General features: G+C 38.3%; 3 protein-coding genes across 4 annotated transcripts; 2 read left to right on the top strand and 1 right to left on the bottom strand.

The window, feature by feature from the left end:
* The first annotated feature begins 601 nt into the window (after positions 1 to 601).
* Positions 602 to 6,893, top strand: LOC117909335 (protein VTE6, chloroplastic). Its single transcript, XM_034823334.1, has 5 exons — positions 602 to 1,014; positions 2,104 to 2,357; positions 4,220 to 4,343; positions 5,890 to 5,994; positions 6,526 to 6,893. The coding sequence occupies exons 1-5, from the start codon at positions 637 to 639 to the stop codon at positions 6,610 to 6,612; spliced, it is 948 nt and encodes a 315-aa protein (XP_034679225.1). The 5' UTR covers positions 602 to 636; the 3' UTR covers positions 6,613 to 6,893.
* Positions 6,894 to 7,780: 887 nt separating this feature from the next.
* LOC117909334 (protein ROOT INITIATION DEFECTIVE 3-like) lies at positions 7,781 to 9,453 on the top strand. Its single transcript, XM_034823333.1, has 2 exons — positions 7,781 to 8,487; positions 8,596 to 9,453. Exons 1-2 carry the CDS (start codon positions 8,010 to 8,012, stop codon positions 9,243 to 9,245), a joined length of 1,128 nt encoding a protein of 375 aa, XP_034679224.1. The 5' UTR covers positions 7,781 to 8,009; the 3' UTR covers positions 9,246 to 9,453.
* Positions 9,454 to 10,159: 706 nt separating this feature from the next.
* Positions 10,160 to 20,904, bottom strand: LOC117909183 (B-box zinc finger protein 22). 2 transcript variants are annotated; one of them, XM_034823096.1, is made up of 3 exons: positions 20,583 to 20,903; positions 13,014 to 13,445; positions 10,160 to 10,849 (listed from the first exon to the last, which is right to left on the bottom strand). In XM_034823096.1, exons 1-3 carry the CDS (start codon positions 20,763 to 20,765, stop codon positions 10,559 to 10,561), a joined length of 906 nt encoding a protein of 301 aa, XP_034678987.1. In that variant the 5' UTR covers positions 20,766 to 20,903; the 3' UTR covers positions 10,160 to 10,558. The 2 variants fall into 2 exon arrangements, with proteins under 2 accessions (XP_034678987.1, XP_034678988.1); XM_034823097.1 differs by having other exon boundaries at positions 10,650 to 10,934; positions 20,583 to 20,904.
* Between the last annotated feature and the right edge of the window lie 144 nt (positions 20,905 to 21,048).

Genomic DNA, 21,048 nt, shown 5'->3' with positions numbered 1-21,048 from the left:
TTTTTATTTTTTAAAAATCATTAAAAATATTAATTTCATTAAATAATTTTATTTTATAAGTGATTAAAATATTATAATTTCTTATAACTTATTTTATTAAAAAGTATTATCATTGTTATTATTTATTATGATTATTACTACATATATAAAAATAAGAAATTAAATTAAATTAAATTTAAAAAATAATTTTATATATAATAGAGACAGGGCATGATAAGACAATTTTCGCATCCACCCCAAACATGTCTTCGATTTTAAAAAAATATCAAACTCACCACTAATTTATTTATTTAAATTTTAAATTTATTCTATTAGAGACGAAAACTTGAAAAAACTCATTCCATTCTCATCTTTATATATAAAATTTAAACCCAAATTAGGTTGAACGAAGGAATTATTCAACTAAAATTAAATGTATGTATATTTTTAAAATGAGGTACTTGGGTTTTACCATGTACAAAAGCGTATGATTTTAGGGAATCCATTTTCCATTATTTTATGGAACTAATTAGAAATATGGATGAGAATTCACTATTACAAAATTACCAAAAAAGTGGACAGAATCCATCAATATTACATACTACTCCTTGCTTACTCCACACTCAAACTCAATACGCTTCTCAAACCCGGAGAAAAATGGCACTCTCAACGACTCTTTTCAGATTTCCTCCGATCCCACTCCAACAGTTCCACCACACACCTTCTACCAAAAGACTTCTCTACCCCCGGATCAGTCCCCAATTCCCCAAAATGCCTCTCACCGCCAAGGCTCTCCCTAACCCTGTCCCTGGATTTAGGGGGGCAGTTTCGGAAGCCATCGCTCTCATCCAATCGTCGCCCGCCACGTGGAAGTCGGCTTTTCTCAACAACTTCCTCATCTTCATTGCCGGCGCTCCGATCCTCGTCTCCGGCCTCTCGCTCTCCGGCATCGCCGCCGCCTTCTTGCTCGGGACGCTGACATGGCGCGCCTTTGGATCACCTGGGTTTCTGCTCGTGGCTACATACTTCGTTATTGTAAGTCGAATCATTTAGTTTTTTTATGTATATAATTTTTATGTTATTATGTTAATTAATCTTTTTGAGCTGGGTTTGGTATTCCATGCTTAAATCGGGCCATTTTTTTAAGGTTTAATTGGGAATTAAGGGTCTTCGTTGATCTTTGAAAGTACCTTTCTTTCTTCTTGAAAGAAAAAATCAAATGCGATTTGATTTTCATTTTCAAAAGTTAGAGAGAAGTGTTTCAATTTGCCCAGTAGATAATGGCTAACATTTCTATTTATTTATTTATTTTTCCAATTTTCATTCTGGTTTTTGTTTTTGTAGTTTTTATTATGATATCGTAGGTTAAAATTAATTACCTTGTTGTATAATTTTATTTATTTATTTTTAATTTCCATTATCGGTTTTGATTGTCTGTTCTGTTGAAGTTGCGACTTGGTGATTGCGTTGGTGAATTGTGTCATTGTAGGTCAAAATCAATCTGTTAGTTGTGTGATTAGGGTTTTGTGTTTTGATTGTTGTCCATTTCTGAGAGTTCATTTATGAGTGATTGCAGTTTTTGGGTCTGGCTGCTCTCCACTGAGCTCTCCACCATTCTCCATGGAGTGGTGGTAGTTTATGCTATTTTAGCACCATATCGAATGAAAAGAATAGACACCCACCATGGGAAAGCTCAAACTCAATATGCCTAGTTTAGGGAAGCTCAATTTGATTAGATGAGTTTTAACAATGTGAGTCACATTCTTGTGTCGTCTTTTCCCCCCTTTTTTAAGAACATTCTCAGAGGCTTCCTCTTATTTTGAATCAAATGGCTGAAATAATCCAATCCGGCTGATTTTATTACATGTAATTTACTAAGTAGGACCCGTTTTTGGATCACAATCATTTTTTCATGACATTGTTAGAGAGTACTGCTTAGTGGAAGTACTACTGGGTGGTTCAATGAAGAGGGTCACTGAAACTGCATTTCCATATTCCAGTTGTTGAAAGTTGACATCAGATCATTATGTTTTTTAAATTTAATTTGGAGAATTTATTGGTAAGTGATTGCATTTCCAATTCTTGTCTAGTACTTGATGGCGATCATTTGGGTGTATCTGTTAGGGGACGGCAGCCACAAAGGTGAAAATGGCACAGAAAGAGGCTCAAGGGGTTGCTGAGAAGAGGAAAGGAAGAAGAGGGCCTGGTAGTGTTATTGGTTCTAGTGCTGCTGGTTGTGTTTGTGCTTTTCTTTCCATATATGGGGTAGGGGGAGAGGCATTTTTGCGGCTTTGGCAACTTGGATTTGTTGCCAGTTTCTGTACTAAACTGAGTGATACCGTCTCAAGTGAGATAGGCAAGGCATATGGGAAAACAACGTAAGTAATGCATTTCTGCTGTGTTGATGTTTAGGCACTCTCCTTTTAGCATTACCACTAGTTTCTCTCGATTAGTTATCGATGAATGGAAAGTTTTTAAGATAGAAGAAATTTTAAATTTGTTTTTTCCTGCTGCAAATCATATTGTTGATGTAGTTTCTGATTGCTTACCAAAATTCAAAGTTATTTTTATTTGGTTTGATATCAATTACATAGCCGCACAAAATTTACGAAAGTAGGGTTTGGTTTTGTTTGTGTGGGAAAATCACCTTCTCTTCTTTTGTCAAAATATCACTAAATAGAAAAGTAAAAATAAAAAGAGCACAAACTAACCTTGTAATTTTTTGGTTGGGGGTGGAGAGTTGGGGGTTTTGCTCCTTGCTCCAATGTGTTTCAACAGGGAACCACATATCTTAAGATATTCTATCATCTCCTCATTCTCGACCTCATCCTTATTATTAATTTTTTTTTTTTTTGATAAGTGACCTCATCCTTATTATCCTCCTACTTTCACATCATTATTATTAGGTGGATGGATGCTCCAAACATTTAACACTCTACATGCCCTGATAATCATTATAATTGTCCTTTTCTTCTTACCTTCTATGGTGTTATAATTGGCTTTACAAATTTTGGAATGATAACTTTGCATTGTAGCCAGTGTTTTAAATGCTGACCGAAGGCTGAACTAGAAATGCAACTGGTCCGTGGTGTTTCTACCACAACCGGATGGGATAAGATAGGGAAAAAAGATATTAATGGAAAAATTAAAAAGAAAAAACTATGATTGTCACTATGAGTTTGAAAAATAATCAAATATGATATTAGAGATGATCATTTTTTGTTTTAACTTAGGTTGGTGTCTCTTGCCAATCAACAAAAAGAAGTATTGAATTAGTTTGTTTGCTTAATAATCTCTCTCTCCCTCTCTTTCTGTCTTTTGAATAATGGGGAATCCACCCCAACAGTGAGGCATTAATCCCAACTGCAGGCAAAACAAATCTCAAATGATATAGGCTTGAACGACTTCTGGTTCATTGCCAAAGGGCACTGCTCCTGAGTTACACCCTAGGAATTGTTTCAAATCTTAACACTTACTGTCATTCCTATAAAAGAAAGATGAGATTTCAGTATTTTGACAATCATAATGCCAGTTGTGCATTCTTAAAACACAACCACTGAATGTTACTGTATTGATTAACATAAGAAGTATGAATGAGTGTTGTTCCTTATTGTGCTCTCTCGACTAATTTAGAAGCCTTGTGTTTCCTGCTTCTCATGGATGTGATGTATGGAAGTGGGCCTTCGGCCTACTGGTGCTTCTGATAACCATGATAATTGGAGCATTTTCCCCCCCACCATGACATTATGTTGATTTTGGTTTGTACAACTATGATAATAAAAAAATGTTCTATGCGTCAGTGCTCCTGCATAAAAGAAATAGGATTCCTACTTTTGTTGGTGCTGGCAAGAAATTTTGACCTTTAAGTAATAATGAAATAGCAGCAATGAAGTGGAATGAAAAATAGATGGACGATGACACTATTGTTTGCCACCTCTAGTTTTCGTAAGTGGAAAAAACATTAGTTGTTTTAAGTTAACAAATCCATAATTTGCAATTTAGGATTGTTAATCCTTGTGCATGATGTAACATGTCTGGTTTGTAGATATTCAACTTGATCAGTGTAGGATAGATATGCTCCTAGTTTTTTATACTCTTCAATCAAAACAAAACCTACATATTTTAGAAACACGATCTCATTAATTACTATGCTTCTATTCCTATTTTTATTAGAAGTTCTCTCTTTATTTTCTATTGCAAAATCCAAACCTGAATATTTGAAGCTGGTGCTTGGGGGCAGGTACCTAGTTACAACATTGAAGATAGTTCCAAGAGGAACAGAAGGGGCTGTAAGTGCTGAGGGAACCTCTGCTGGACTTTTAGCATCAATTCTTCTTGCTTTTGTTGGTTGTCTCATGGGTCAGGTATTACTTATTCTCTCTCTCTATACACACATATTTATAGGACATATAGCATGTAGTTTGCTCCACATTCTTGTCTCTTCTTGTTGGGTTGCGTTGGGTTGGCTTGTCACCCTGATAAGCATGAATTGGTAATTATTAGCAGCAGCTGAGATGCGAGAAACTTCAACTTGTCTTTCAGTTTCTAAAAGAAACTGGAATGCCCTTGTAATTGCAGTATCACACTTTGTACCTAATTTTCTTTTTTCTCAATAAAATGCCTAAGGTTGTATTTTGTTATCCCTGATAATACCAGTTTGGTAGCTGCTGTGGATATGAACATGTCCATTCTTTTCTGGTATATTATGAATGTTAACCCACAGTTGGTCATGATCTGTTTTTACAGATAATAGCATCATCATTGTCATTTTAATGACCGATTCACCATCCATAATTCATTTTTTTTTCACCAATAGGCAAAAGTATCATTTAGTTTTTTTTCCCATGTTTGGACTTGAGCCTGGAATCTCCTGCATTCCCACCCTTAACCCTTGCCCCTTGAGCCAACCCTCAAGGGGTCTCTGCCTCATTAAAATGCTTTCGTTTTTTCAAAACAAGAAAAATTCTATTTGATGCTTCCTAAATTGATCCTTTTGAAGGGTATTATTTTTTAAGATAGTTATCAGAAATGTGCCTCCAAACATGTTTTCCTGTCATTTTCATTTTTTCCATTTTCAGAAACAGAAGACAATGCAAATCTTTGTTGCAAATGGGCATTTTTTTTTTTTATTTATTACAAATAGGCATTCAAAACCTCTAAGAATCAATGTACTTTATTTCAAAAAATTTGTGAATCATATTTCATTAACATTCTTGCATGCAGTGTGCCCCTGCACCCATGAAGTCTTTGCTTTGGTTGTCCTTCATCATCATTACTATTTCACCCTCAAGAATACCTAAAACATAGAAAGTTGGAAACGGGTTTTCAGGTTTTACAATTGACCTGCAATTTCCATTGGGTGAATAAAATTGAGAAGTCTGTCTTTGACTTGGATGTAAAATGTAAAAGGTCTTTAAGATGGTATAGTTATAATATAAACTTTTATCTTCTAGGTGCAGAGAAATAAAACATAATAGAAAATGAACAATGCACAGATGCCTTTTCTTGGGTGATCAACACAGAATGTTTTAAATGTAAAAAATACCCTTGTTCTTAACTGTTTTAAATGATTAATAGTCATGCCCTTAACTGTTTACTCATGCCAATTCCTGAATTAAACAGTTTCTGCTTGCAAACAACTAAACAGATTCAGCTCAGTTGCTGCTATGTTTATGTGATTAGTCTTTATTATTGGTTCTTGCTGTCTTAATCAAGAAGTTCCTGAAATCCCAAAGATGCAGTACAGATAATTCAGTTGAAATTCTTTATATCTTGATAAGTTGGCAAAGAAACAGAAATTTTGTTATGTGCTGAATGTGGGTTTTACATCCTTCGTTTTGTCAACAGTTCAACCTTATAATTCTAGGAATACACTAAGACTTTTATTTAATTTTTTTGTTTTTGAAATAGATTGATGCAGTGGAAGCAGTAATATGTGTAGTAGCTGCTCAGATTGCTAACCTTGGTGAGAGCTTTATAGGTGCTGCACTCCAGGGGAAGGAAGGATTTCGATGGGTAAGCAACCATTTCAATAACAACTGGATTTGTGTACATCCCTTGCAATTTCACTTTCTCTACATGATTGTATATATTCTAAACACCTCCCTGGGTGTGGCTGAGAAGTAGTGCCCTCTGACAATGAACCCGAATTCCAAGTTCAAGGCTCTCTGGTATTCAAGTAGTATTGGATAGAGGTGCAAATTCATATCAACTGGGGTTTGCTTCACCTGCACCCAGGATAAATGTCTTGCCATGAAGATGGATTCCTCATTATAAAAGAAATTGAATCTATTCTAATCAGTTTGTAGTAGAGCTGGGAGGAATTTGGTTCGGTCCTAGTTGTCAGGGTCATGACTGAGTGACAATTGATGATGGTATATGGTATGGTTTACCAGATTCATTGAGTGGTTTGGAGCTGTTATACATATGTTTTGCAGTTCTATATTAGCACCTCAGATCACGTTGTGCCAGCTCTCTCTTAGCTGCTCTATTCCCGATTTTTAAATCACTCCCACAGATTTTCTTACTGCCTACTCTGTTTTGCAGCTCAACAATGATGTGGTCAATGTAATCAATATATCCATGGGCAGCATTTTAGCAATCTTGATACAGAAAATACTCCGTGGATTTTAACCACTCCAGCTTCCTTGCTGCCAACTTTGTTTTTCAACTCAACAATGATGCTGCAATGTCATCAACATACCCATTGGGAGGAAGCCTTAGCAGCATTCTTGATTCACAAAATTGTGTATCGAAACTGGGTTTTGTAAATTATGTATCTCACCCAGATATGGTTTCTTCTAGGATATTTGTAATCAATTTTGTGTACTTTCCTTCTAATTCAATCAGTACTTGGAACATTATACACCAAAGAAATGAACGCAGCTCCACATTGGGGATGGATCTAAAACAGATATCATTCTTCTTGTTGACTTCATATTATGAAGATATGATTCTTCTCCATATAACTTCCAGTGTTTGCTTTTTTTTCTTCTCCACTAGCGTCTCAGCAACAAAACAGAGCCGTAGTAGGTAAATTCGAGCCTTGGCACATTCAAGTTCTTGTGATCACAGGACTTGAAATGACTTAAGTTTGATTTCCTTTTTATGATTGATTGTAGACTTTCTTCCTTTATTATTTCTGGTATAGTATGGTTGCCAGGTCTTGAATATGAATGGTAATAGTTTTGAATCAAAACAAGGGTTCAAAAATTGTGTTAAGAATTGTGTCTCAGATTATGGCCAGGATTTGAACTTGGGACCTTCCATTCCAGGTATGTCCAGCCAAATTTGTCTTTTAACACTTAAATATATGGTGGCTGATGAATATGGAGACGGTTTTGATCGAACTAGCGAGTGATAGTAATAAAACCTCTTTAGCCAGGTGATTAACTCAGACTTCAGCTCAGGGATTCCTGCTTTTTACCTGCAGCCCTGTCAGAGCTCAGACCGCAAATCCTAGTTCACATGATTCATGCAGAAGAAGAATCTGAACAAGCTGGGAGTATCCACACTTGACATGTGATCTACAAGAGGTATCGAAAGCTGTCTCATTCCTTCTTAAATGACAAGTTGTTTACAACTCATAGAAGCATTTTCTGAGGAAAACTTTTTGCTGACACTCTTCTCAGAAACTAACAAAGGCATTGGACTGGAGTACTTTTTCACTTACACCATGCTTGTAAGCCCTGATCTGGGTTTGTGATGACCGGTGAGTTTTTCATGGAAGTGATATTGGTCAGCAGACTTGCAGAAGGAAGAGCAACATTACTTGAGGAAGCTAAAGGGCAGTGATATCGCCAGGTACTCGAGTCTCTTAGAACTCCAAGATAAGGCTACCAAGATCATTAATTAGTATCATATATTTTATGGAAATAAAACCATAACAAATTTATAACCAACCAGCTTGTAATAAAGGATAAGCAGCCAAGTTAGATGACTGCAAGCACCTTGTTTTCAAGGTCTCGAAATCATCTTCTCGTGACCCTTCCTTTTATTCCATGTTAGTTGTTGTATAGTACTACCTGAAAATGGCATCCTTTTTGCCGGAAATTGTCCTGACTAGCTCCCCTGATGGCCCCATTATTGCGTATGATCCTTACTCAGGTGCCATCATAGCTCACTTCACTGGAAGCCGATCACCCCCGAAAGGCCTCACCCTTGCTGGAAAGGGCCTCATTGCAGCCTCCCATATCTCAGCCACCGGTGCAGGCTCAATCAACCTCTATAACTGGTGGTCTTCCGCGGTCTTCAACCACCTCCCTCTCCCTGAACCAGTGGCTCCGCTTGCTGCCACTCTTGACGGTGCATACCTCTTTGCTGGGGGACTTTCTGGCCACATTTATTCCATCTCACTGCCCTCAGGGAAGACAATTCAAACGTTTCCTGCACATTCCAAGTCTGTCTCCTGCCTTGAAATCAACGATGATGGGTCTCTCCTCATATCTGGTAGTGACGATGGCTCCATTGTAGTAGCCCCAATCTTCCAGCTTGTGGCGACCTCACCAGGTAAAAACCCAGGCAATTTTGCGTCACATTGCTTTGTTGGGCATGCCTCTTCTGTGACCACCATTAGAATTGGGCCCTGCAACTCTACTATGATCTCATGCTCTGCAGATGGCACATGCAAGTTCTGGAGCCTCCCCCAAGGGCTCCTGCTGCGCACGGTGGCTCTCCCGTGTCCCATGGCAGGCCTGGCAATCGACCCAACTGAGTCCCATTTCTACGCTGCAGGGTCAGATGGCTCAATCTACATTGGAGCAACAAAGTCCCCAACCCGACAACTGACCAAACGAAACCTGCAAGTGATCAAATGGCGTGAGAAGCATGGTGGGCCAGTAGTATCATTGGCAATGCTGAATCAGGGGCGGAACCTGGTGTCAGGATCGGAAGACGGGAATGTCTGGATCTGGGAGGTGGAGAAAGGGCAGGTGATGACGGTGCTGGGCAATGAGATGGTGAGCATCAGCGACCTGGTGATGGCCAGGGGGGTGGCTAATAGTAGAGGGAGCAGTTCCAATCTGGGAATAAACATGGAAGAATGGAGGGAGAAGTCAGGATTAGCAGCAAGGGAGCTGAGCAGGCCAGTGAGGAAGATGGAAGAAATGAAAGAGAAGCTGGGGGTGGCAGTGAAGGACAGGAGTAGAGCCATTGATATACTTGAATCAGCCATTGGAGCATATGAAAGGCTGTTGGAACTCATTCTCAAGGAAGCCAAGGGAGGCACTGGCAACAAGAGTGGAGGAAAAGAGAAAGAAAGTATGTGAGTTTCTTGTCATGATGAGACTATATGGTGGAATGAATTAATAAAATCCAAAAAAAAAAAAAAAAGCCAAACTAGTATTTGATGCTTTCCTTCTCTGGACCCACCTTCCGTATGTGTGAGGGAAAGGGTTGGAATTCGATATTGAATTTGGTTCCGAAGTATAGATTGTAAAAGCCTCAGAAAAATGACATCTCACTCGGAATTTCGGATGATACTTTAAACAGTTTATCTTATATAAAAATAAACAGAGTAACTTTTTATCTATTAAAATTAAATTAATTATCTTGTGTTAAATTATTATATCAGATTAATGCATCATATGTATATGAGATTATATATATATATCTTATACAATTTTTTTATTTTATTTTATTGTTACAATTCAACTAATTCAATGAGTTTTAACCAACTTGACAGGCCTTGAAAAGGTTTAGGTCGAACCGAATTCGATAACTCGGGTCCAATCAGGTTTTGGGTAGACCTATTTTATTCTTGGGATGAAATCGGTTTGACTATCACCCAAACCGAACTGCCCAAGATGCACCCTAGAAATTACCCCATGCGCTTTACCTAAGGAAAAGGAAGTTATATTTGAATTCTAAATGCTGAACCAACCATGACTACTCTAATTTTTATTTATAAATCCAACCCCTAACCCATTTTTAACATAAGTAATCTTCACCATTGGTTTAAAAAATAAATTATTTTTACAAGAAAAAAAATAAAAGCATTTTTATCAAAAAGAGACCAATAAAACACGTGGAATAAGATTTTCCTAATTTGAGTTTTCATCCAACTTTTTGATCAAATAACCCTTTTTTATATATGTTAAGTCGAGTTCGAGGCTAATGGTTTAATGGAATAAAAAAATGCCAAGGATTCTTACATCAGTAAAATAAACTGTATTCAACCATCTTTGCATAATGGAAATACTGAAATTTGATTACTACCAATTTGGGTAACTCTGATCAAACCTCAGCATGCATCATCCATCCACTTACGACCATGGATAGAAACCAGTCCCCTTGTCTGCTCAGATACATGATATACACAAAGACAGCTAATAAGATCCAAAATGATCGAATCCATAGCATTATATCTAAGTAAATCAAAGCCCTGCTCCTACATAGAAGGAGACTCAAAAATAAGAAGCTACCAAGCGAACACAGCTTTCAAGATTCCCAAAAAAATACATCTACTTTCTCCTTTTCAGACTACAAGTTGATCGTTTGGTTAAATCTTTAAGCTATTGTACCCTTATATTCTAACCCCCTCATTTTTTATGTAGGACTGGCGTGAATGAGGGGGATATAATCACAGAGGACAACCACAAACCAAGAAATCAACCCCCTTGTACTCTGGAAAGAGGACGAACATAAAAACATGGCGCACACCATCCCTGCTGCGAGAAGAGAAGATGAGATCAGAATTGCCTCCGACGTTTGGTGGCAGATTCATTTTGCATTTGCACAGGTGAATAGCATATGTCAGGCACAAAAACAGAAGTATCGGATGAAATTTGAGAACTTTTAGGCCAGTATAGTCCTGAGGCTGTAGGTGGTGACGAGATCTGAGGCACCATCCAAGTTGTCTCTGGCACCTGACCTAAGCAATCATCGAAGTTCAGCTCTTCATCAGCAGCTCTTAAAGTTGGTGAGCAATCAGAGTCACTGAGCTTACCAATATCAGCCTAGAAGGATTCATAACCAAGAACATACATGTCATTGACACTGTTGGCTATATGGCAAAAAAATCAAGCATATTACTCCCATCAACCACCTAAATACCAACAGAGTTATAACCATAAATGAAAAATCAGTTTGTCAGTGACAGCCCACCTGGTGGAAGTAAAATTACCTGCAAGCAGGGTTCTTGAAAATATTAATTCCTATCAATGGTTAAGAACTTAAAAGCAGAGAGCTTTTCACAACATAGTAGCGTTTCTTGTTATTCTAGAATCCCCACTACTCCAGAAGAAGGTATCCACCAAAGTGGCATTCAAGCTAACCAAATAAATTTAACAGGTTTCATCAAGTAGCAGGAGTAGAATCTACTTGCATGTCAACTAATTTAAAATGGAAAACTACCACCAGAAATTAGTCATGTGGCCAAGCAGTAATCAGTGACACTCAAAACAAAGCCCACTTTTGGTCAAAAATTTTTGTGGCATAGCAGGAGAAAATCTAAAGCTGGTATGGAACTTAATTCTTAACCAGACATACAAAGGGATCATGCCCTCAGTGCGGAACTTATTCTTACCCCCTCAAAAACCTTTTGCAGGGTCCGTATACCATGGAACACATACCTTTAGGTGATAATATCACCCTCATGCCTATCATGCTAGCCAAATATCATGTTGACCCAAAATTAAGAGCTACCTCAACCCATATTGTGCCCTAAGCTCCAATTTATTGTAGGAATGGGAAGGTGTTCGTTATAGATCCCACTTTATGGTAAGAAATGGGAGAAATGTCAAATTTTGGAAGGACTTGTGGTGTAAGGACCAAACGTTGAAAAAAGCTTTCCCTAATTTATTCCCATTGGCGGTTAACAAGGATGAGTGGGTTTTAGATGCTTGGGAGTAGGGCGGGGAGGTGGGTAACTTGAATCCTTGCTTCTCAAGACACTTTAATGATTGGGAGATGGAAGAGGTGGAGGGCTTGTTTCAGAAACTGCATCCTTTGGTTGTGAAAAAAAATGCGGAGGATGTCTTGAAAGAAAGTAAGAATGACATTTTTTCCATTAGCTCCCTCTACTGCTCTTTCACAAGAGCCTTTCGTGACACTTTTCCTTGGAGTCTTATTTGGAGATATTGGGCTCCAATGAAGGTAAGCTTTTTTGGTTGGGAAGTGTCTTGGAACAGAAGCTTGACCATTATTGATCAGCTCAAAAGAATGGGATGGAATATGCCAAATATGTGTTACTTGTGTAAAAAGAAAGAGGAAACTAGCGACCACCTAATCCTTTTTTGTAAGAAGGCTACAATGCTATGGAGTTTGATTCTCTCTCTTTTTGGTGTGCAATGGGTCTTGCACTCCTCAATTAAAAGGAATTTGCTTGGTTGGTATGGAGCCTTTGTGAGCAAAAGAAGAGAGAAAGCATGGAGGACTGCCTCCCTATGCTTAATGTGGACCTTATGGATGGAAAGAAATGAAAGTGTGTTCAATGATAATGAACGGTTTGACCAAGCTATAAGACATTCTTTTTTGTATACTTTTGTGAATTGCGCTAGGGTGTATTTAGAGGATCATACTTCGTCCATGCTTGATTTTATAGAACGATTATTTGTCTAGTTGGGGAAAAGTTTTTTGTCTTTCTTTTTGCCTAGTTTCTTGGGCGATATTTGTATATTTCGTGTGTTGTTCTCGCCGCTTCTAGGTGTTTCTAATACATGCTCTTATTTACCTATATAAAAAAAAAAGTTTTTCCAAATCCCCCACCAAAACTACCCCCTTCTCCTTTCTTCTTTCCCTTTTCTCATTTTAAATAAATGCAAACTTTAGGGATTCCATAGCTTCAACTCTCCAATCAATGTGATTTTTGGCATGCATGAGAGGGAGATATCCAAAATATGTGTAGCATAAAAAGTTACCAGGAGGATTGGTCCACAATATATACACTTTGGAGATTAGTGCACATTTTTGTGCAGCACTCTGATGGTTATCCCAATTAAACAACTTGATCTTGGGATACTTAAATATAAAAGGCCAACATATGATAAGCATGGGCATGAAAACATCATAAGAAATTCTGCTAACGATGAACATACCTTGGATGTTCCATTATCCATGCAGCCATAGGTCTGATTGAATTCATTTAGTCCAAAAAGTTCATCTATATGCCACTGTGGAATACTTTCAGTTGATCCAGAACCCCCAGCAAATGAAACCTTAGTTGGCACAAAATCCCCAGCTCCACCAGCTTGGATGGATAACGTTTTGTTGTAATCACAGGTCAATGGCATAGGGGTACCTCTCCTGGACGCAGAAGGAGATTCAGTTTCTGAGTGCTTCCCAACAAGATTTGATTTCCCCATGGAAGAGGATAAACCGGGTTGTGTAGGTTCAAGCCCTACTTTCACTCCAGTCAGCAGAAACCTCTGGTGAGCTGAAACATATGTATTCGCTGTGTGTATGGAAACATCACATTTCCTGCAGAGTAAAGCTCTGTCTTCTAGGCAGAAGAAATAGCCAACTGTCTCCTGAAAGGGATGACAATTCTTTTGTCATTACGAGTTAATAGAAAAAGAGAATTCTTTTGTCATTACTAGTTAATAGAAAAAGAGAATATAACTTATATAAAACTCAATGAGTTCCAGAATGTTCCATTACAAGAACATAAAAGTTATCTTAGTTACTCTCTGGGTATGGTTTGACTAAATTCATTATTTTAATTATTATTTTTTAAAAAAAAATTGACAAGCAAAAAGTAAATATACATTAATGCTACCTAAACAAATGATGCAATGAGGCACACATGATGTATACATTTGATGTTGAAACTGGCAACTAGAGGGGGAGAGGAAAACAAAAGACTAAATTCATTATATATAAGAAACACCAGCACCAACACTCCACACACACACACTAAAAGCATATTAAACACATACATGCAAAAAAAAAAAAAAAATTCAATTTCAGTAGCTTTATGTGGCTGCTGAGAAACTGCTGGCAAATAATATAGACAAACAGATCTCTATGTGAACTACTAACTTAAATTCCTCTAAAGCATAAACCTACTCAGAATTCATAGAAAAACCAACATATCTTCAATTCCTACTAGCTTTTTGTTTGCCTGTTGAGAGAACATAAGCAAATTGTGGAAATCCAGTATAATTTGAATGGTGATTTGTAGGATATTGAGGGAAAGATTGAGGCCCCAATTGTGGGTAATTTGTGTGATTTTAATTTTTCCATATTTGTATTTTTTCCTTTTTTGTTTGCTCTTTGTGTATATGTTAAATAGGGATCAATTTATGTAAAAAATACAATTTTGAATTAATATTAGAAAGATTCTCAGTTTCTACATGGTATCAGAGCAGTGTTCGCTCAAAACCCTAATCAGTCCATGGCTGCCCAAAGAGGAAACAACCACGAGTCCAGTCAGTCGGCAACGCATGAAAGAGTGTCGGAGATACACTCCTCAATGGGCTCCGTCGGTGCATTTGACAACTCCCCACTCCATCTTACCATTGAAAAATTGAACGACAAGAATTACAGAGAGTGGGCGCAAGCAATCAACCTCGTTATTGACGGAAAGGGAAAGTTAGGGCTTCTTATCGGCGAGACTTGGCGACCACCTCCGACCACTGTAGCAGCATCCTAGAAATGGCGGTTCAAATACTCCTTTATCACCTCATGCTTGATTAACTCCATGAAGCCAACCATTGGCAAGACTTACATGTTCCTCCCGACGGCAAAGGATGTGTGGGATGCGATACGGGAAACATATTCCAATGCCAAGAATGCTTCCCAAATCTTTGAAATCAAGACGCGGCTCTGACAGATAAAGCAAGGAGATCGGGAAGTCACGGAATACTACACTGAGATGCTAGGTTTGTGGCAAGATCTCGATCTCAACTGCGAAGAGGAACGGGAGTGCACAGGTGACAGTGTGCGCTTTAAGAAGATGGAGAACAAGAGGGTCTTCAAGTTCCTAACGAGGCTAAACCGCGAGCTTGACGACGTCAGGAGCAGGGTTCTCAGTCGTCGGCCGTTGCCCTCCATTCGAGAAGTCTTCTCTGAGGTGCAACGAGAGGAAAGCAGAAGGAGAGTGATGTTGGATCTCTCATTTGGGCCTGAGGCTTCAGCCCTTTTAACCCATGGGCCTCATGCTACTGCTGGATGTGGGCCTCATGCTGGATCTAGTGGGCCTCATGCTGCTGGATCTAGCAGGCCAAGCCCAAGACAGTCCAAGAGGGCTTATTGTGAGCATTGTAATAAGTTAGGCCACACTAAAGACACTTGCTGGACTTTACATGGCAAACCCGCAGATTGGAAGCCCAGACAGCCCAATAAAGCCCATAGTCATCAAGCCTCCACCAAAACCTAGGCAAACAAAACACCCACAAAAATTTGTCAGTCAACTTCTAGTGTGGGGTTTAATTCCGACCAGCTTGTGAAATTATATGAGCTTTTTTCTAATTTCCAAGCCTCTAGTCAGTCTTCTAACACTTTGTCCTATGGTTCTTTGGCCCAAAAAGGTACCTTTCTGACAGCACTTAGCACCATGTCTCATATTACTCCCTGGATTATTGACTCTGGTGCATCTGATCATATGAATGATGCTCATCATTTATTTTCTACATACTCTTCCTATGCCAGTAATTTAAAATTAAAAATTGCAAATAGTACTTTATCCCCAGTTGTTGGCGAAGGGAGTATTTGAATTTCTGAGTCTATTACTCTCATCCCTATCCTACATGTACTTAATTTATCTTGCAATTTACTGTCTATTAGCCAGTTAACCAAAAAGTCTAATTGCTCAACTAAATTCCTATCATCGGGGAAGACAATTGGCAGTGCTAAGGAACGTGAGGGTCTATGTTACTTCGACGAAACTGATGTGCGTGGACAGTGTCCTCCTATTGTTTGTAATTCTACATCTCATCCTAAGGATAGTGCACTTTTGTTATGGCATAAAAGGATGGGTCATCCTAGTTTTCAATACTTAAAAACATTTATTTCCTTCACTATGTTCAAATAAAACTTCATTGGATTTTCAGTCGGGCGTCTTTTCCTAAATCTAAGTATAAACCATCCATACCATTTACTTTAATTCATAGTGATCTATGGGTACCCTCACGTACCCTTAATAGGACCCATAAAAAATGGTTCATTACTTTTATTGATGATCATACTCGTCTATGTTGGGTATATTTGTTGACTGATAAAACTGAGGTTCGATCAGTCTTCATGAACTTTCATTCTATGATGCAAACTTAGTTTCACACCAAAATTCAAATTCTCCATACTGCTAATGGTACTGAGTACTTCAATCACTCCTTGAGCACTTATCTACAAGAAAATGGTTTTATACATCAAAGTTCTTGTGTTGACACCCCTCAGCAAAACGGGGTTGCAGAACGGAAAAATAGACATATTCTTGAAGTTGCTCGTGCTTTGCTGTTTACATCTCACATGCCCTCACAATTTTGGGGTGGCTCCATTTTGACAGCCACATACCTTATTAACCGAATGCCTAGTCAAGTCCTATCTTTTGTCATACCCTTCCAGAAATTCCAAGAGTTTTTTCCTCATTCTAGACTCGATGCACATCTTCCACTTCGTGTCTTTGGGTCCACTATGTTTGTCCACACTCACGGACCCAAGCAGAACAAATTTGATCCCAAAGCGCTTAAATGTGTCTTTCTTGGCTACTCTTCCACACAAAAGGGCTACAAATGCTATGACCCAATTTCACAGAAGTTATATGTTAGTCTAGATGTCACATTTTTTTAGCATACTCCCTACTACTCGCTTCAGGGGAAGTCCATGAGTGAAACTAGACCACCCTTAACCTTTGACTATCTCAATGTTGTTGTGTTTGAATCCACTTCATGCCTTATATCTACCCTTTCGCTTAATACAGAAGGACACTTAAACTCAGGGGGAGATACGGAATTACAGACAAATAAGGAAACACTTGTCTACTCAAGGAGGCCAAAATCGAAGTTCAATAAGACACTCATCTCCGAAGCACTAAAAGAGTTAGAACTGGTGATAGTTCCAGCCCCTCAGGAGTCTGGCTCCAATTATGATCAGGTAACAAATGACTTACTCATTGCTCTTAGGAAATAACCTCGTTCATGTACTCTCCATCCTATCTCGAAATTTGTGTCTTATAATGCTCTTTCTGCAAAGTGTTGTGCTTTTACAACTAACCTTGATAGAATCCAAATTCCTAAAAACATTCAAGAAGCCTTGGAGATTCCAAAATGGAAAGAGGCAATGATGGAAGAAATAAGGGCATTGGAAAAAAATGGGACTTGGGAAGTGATGAATTTGCCAAGAGGGAAGAAACCAGTGGGCTGTAAATGGGTATTCACAGTGAAATATAAGACGGATGGCACAGTAGAACGATCCAAAGCCCGCCTGGTTGCAAAGGGGTTCACTCAGGCCTATGGCGTCGACTATACCGAGACATTTGCACCAGTAACAAAGTTGAACACTATACGAGTTCTTTTATCCTTGGCAACAAACCTCGATTGGCCACTCCATCAGTTTGATATCTTTTTTTTTTTATAAGTAAGGATATGCATTAAAAAGGCAAAACGCCGCAAAGCATACAGGAAGTATACAAGGCAACTTAAGCCTCAAAAAACAAAGACAAAAAACATCACCTCCACCTCCCTCTAAGTGGAAGCTATCCACTCTAGGAAGCCTATAAGGGAGAACGCCTCCTCTCCTACATACAATTTGGCCCAACTCCACAAATTACAAACAAAAAAATTCTTTAACTTTTGAACATTTAAAATCTATCAGTTTGATATCAAGAATGCCTTTCTGAATTGTGAGTTGGAAGAAGAAGTGTTTATGATGCTACCACCAGGGTTTTGTAAGAAAGAGAAGAAACCAGGGTATGCAAATTGAAGAAATCTCTTCATGGCCTCAAACAATCACCCAGAGCATGGTTTGATAGATTTGCAAAGGTGATTAAGAACCAAGGATACCAACAGGGACAGTCGGATCATACTATGCTCTTCAAATAGTCCAACGATGGAAGGATAACCATTCTAATTATGTATGTTGATGACATTATTCTCATTGGAGATGACACAAGAGAAGTGGAAACGTTGAAGAAGGTCTTAGCCACAGAATTTGAGGTAAAAAATTTGGGTCAAATGCAGTATTTCCTAGGAATGGAGGTCGCTAGATCAAGGAAGGGAATTAGTATTTCCCAAAGAAAGTATGTACTTGACTTGTTGATTGAGACTGACATGCTGGGATGCAAGCCAAGCAATACCCCTATCAAGGCAAGAAAAGGGACGGAAAGCGATGGAAAACCCGTGGATAAAGTGAAATATCAGCGACTAGTAGGTAGACTGATCTACCTTTCTCACACTAGACCTGACATTGCTTTCGCCGTAAGCGTGGTTAGCCAGTGCATGCATTTACCAAAGGAAAGTCATCTGGAAGCAGTGTATAAGATCCTCAAATACCTAAAGGGTTCTTCAGGGAGAGGATTATTCTTTAAGAAGAGTGATAGTAAGAAGGTAGAAATCTATACAGATGTAGATTGGGCAGGATCAACAGATGATAGAAGGTCTACTATAGGCTACTGTACTTATGTCTGGGGGAATTTAGTAACATGGAGAAGTAAGAAGCAGAGTGTAGTAGCCAAAAGCAATGTCGAAGCTGAATTCAGAGCAGTTGCACAAGGTATGTATGAAGGACTATGGTTGCAGAAACTGTTGGAAAAACTACGCATTACAATAGAGCTCCCCATTAAACTCTATTGTGACAACAAAGTTGTCATTAGTATTTCTCATAATCCTATTCATCACGACAAGACCAAACATATAGAAGTAAACAGACACTTTATAAAGGAAAAAATTGAGAAAGGAATTATTTGCATGACTTATATCCCTACAAGGGAACAATTGACAGATATTTTCACCAAGGGGTTACAGAAATCAAGCTTTGAAGATTTTATTTGCAAGTTGGACATGATTAATATCTATGATCCAACTTAAGGGGGAGTGTGGAAATCCGGTATAATTTGAATGGTGATTTGTAGGATATTGAGGGAAAGATTGAGGTCCCAATTGTGGGTAATTTGTGTGATTTTAATTTTTCTATATTTGTATTTTTTCCATTTTTGTTTGCTCTCTGTGTAAATGTTAAATAGGGATCCGTTTATGTAAAAAATACAATTTTGAATGAATATTAGAAAGATTCTCAGTTTCTACACAAACAAAATAAATAAACAAACAAATCTCCTTTATTAATCCATAAAACTAATTGGCTGCAGAAAGAAAGTAAGAGAACATGATAAACAAACAAATCTCTTTTACTAACCTATAAAACTAATTCCTCGAATCCATTCAATAGAGCACTTAATACATTTATTTGACTTATTTGAGCTCAACAATATTTGCACTTCTGTTTTTCTTTCTGACCAAATAGAGCACTTATCAAGCCTTTGCATTGTTTCATACACAACAAAGCATGTCTTTGCCTTCCACATTCATCCTAGGTTCTGAAATTGATAAGCATTTAAAATTCCATAAACCTATTCACCATTTACACACACACACACATGCACAAGAACATACCATCAATGTTCTCTACATTTCTGTTTGGCCGTGGAGAAAATGTAAGGAAATAAGATAAACAAACAAAACACCTCTGAATAACTTTTTATGACATAATTAACTTATAAAAGTAAATCCTCCACTCAACTCAGCACCTATTACATCTATTCAACTTATTTGAGGTTGAATATAACATGATTTTCTTTTGAACCAAACAGAGCAATCAAAAGCAAAGCTATCCATCATATTCACTCACAATAAATAAACAAACATCTGTCTTATTCAGATTCATTATAAATTCTGAGAATGATGAATCTATAAATTTTTCTCAAACCTATCCATCATGCACACAAACACAAACAGCATATATCCATCTTTCATTAATTTTCTATTTGATTGCTAAGAAAACATTGGAAAATAAATACAATCCGCTATGCTACAGAACTTATCCCTCCACCTAACTGAGAACATCCATATTGACACTTCTATTCGGCAATCAAGCCTATGATCAATTTGACACAGAAAAACAACATATCCATATTTCCAAATTCATTGTGAATTCCAAAATTAACAAGCCTCTAAAATTCCTTAGACCTATGTATCATTGACACACACAAAACCAATAATAATTTCATTCTCTGCTAGCTCTCCATTTGGCTGCCGAGAAAGTATAGGGAAATTAAATAAACAAACAAATCTCCTACGTCAACCTACAAAACTAATTCATCTATTCAACAGCAGACCTAGCATATCTAATTGCACATCTAAGCTAAGCAATACACACATCTATATTTTCTTTCCTACCTCAGTTCATTTTCCAACTAAATAGATTTGAGAAACATATTATCAATATCCATTGTGAATTCTTAATCGATAAATCTCTAAAAAATTTCAAACCTATCATTATCCAAAAGGCACAGCTCCAGCGTCCAATTTTCCACCTACAGACCAATTCCTCTCAATTCACCCCTAACACGCCTATTTCACTTCCCTGAGCTGAGGAACAGTTCTCTATTTTCTTCTCTCACCTCTGTTTTCCTCCGAACCAAACACAAGAACATGAAGCGAAACTGAGAAGCAGACCTGGCAGATGTCGCACTTGGGCATCTGAGAAGACGAGGTGGAGAGAGGAACCCTCTGGTGCTTGCTCGCGAGCTTGTTCGCCGCGTGAACCTTCTCGTCGCAGGCCCAGCAGAGCGCCGCTTCGTCGGCGCAGCACAGCACGTTGGCCTCCGCCGCCTCGCACACGTTGCACTGAATCTTCATCACCGCGAATTCTCACCTCACTAACTGTAGAAATCCGACGCACACGCTGCCGATTACGTTGCAACTACCACTTCACCACCGCCTAGGGTTGAGAGAAGAAACTTGAGAGTGAAGAAAGATCTGAGGTGGTTGTGGAAACCGGAGGCAACTACTGATATTTTCATTTTTCCCCTTGAAGGGTGTGCCGTCTTTTGTACACGTGGCAGTTTTTAGTAGAGTGTTGGTGTCCGTACACTGGCGACCGCCTGGGCCATGTGTCCCTTTGGAAGGGTGGAAAGTTTTT

This window comes from Vitis riparia, chromosome 19 (assembly GCF_004353265.1).
Source record: "Vitis riparia cultivar Riparia Gloire de Montpellier isolate 1030 chromosome 19, EGFV_Vit.rip_1.0, whole genome shotgun sequence".
NCBI classification, from domain to species: Eukaryota; Viridiplantae; Streptophyta; class Magnoliopsida; order Vitales; family Vitaceae; genus Vitis; species Vitis riparia.
This window is presented reverse-complemented; position numbering and strand designations above follow the sequence as displayed.

Bases quoted from the DNA above. Each gene is read 5' to 3' on its own strand.
- LOC117909335 (XM_034823334.1), top strand. From the start codon at position 637: ATGGCACTCTCAACGACTCTTTTCAGATTTCCTCCGATCCCACTCCAA. The intron at 1,015-2,103 runs GTAAGTCGAATC...TGTATCTGTTAG, and splicing joins TGGCTACATACTTCGTTATT to GGGACGGCAGCCACAAAGGT. The intron at 5,995-6,525 runs GTAAGCAACCAT...TCTGTTTTGCAG, and splicing joins GGAAGGAAGGATTTCGATGG to CTCAACAATGATGTGGTCAA.
- LOC117909334 (XM_034823333.1), top strand. From the start codon at position 8,010: ATGGCATCCTTTTTGCCGGAAATTGTCCTGACTAGCTCCCCTGATGGC. The intron at 8,488-8,595 runs GTAAAAACCCAG...CATGCTCTGCAG, and splicing joins GCTTGTGGCGACCTCACCAG to ATGGCACATGCAAGTTCTGG.
- LOC117909183 (XM_034823096.1), bottom strand. From the start codon at position 20,765: ATGAAGATTCAGTGCAACGTGTGCGAGGCGGCGGAGGCCAACGTGCTG. The intron at 13,446-20,582 runs GTCTGCTTCTCA...CATCCCTTTCAG, and splicing joins CCAAGTGCGACATCTGCCAG to GAGACAGTTGGCTATTTCTT. The intron at 10,850-13,013 runs GTATGTTCATCG...ATGATTGCTTAG, and splicing joins TGGATAATGGAACATCCAAG to GTCAGGTGCCAGAGACAACT.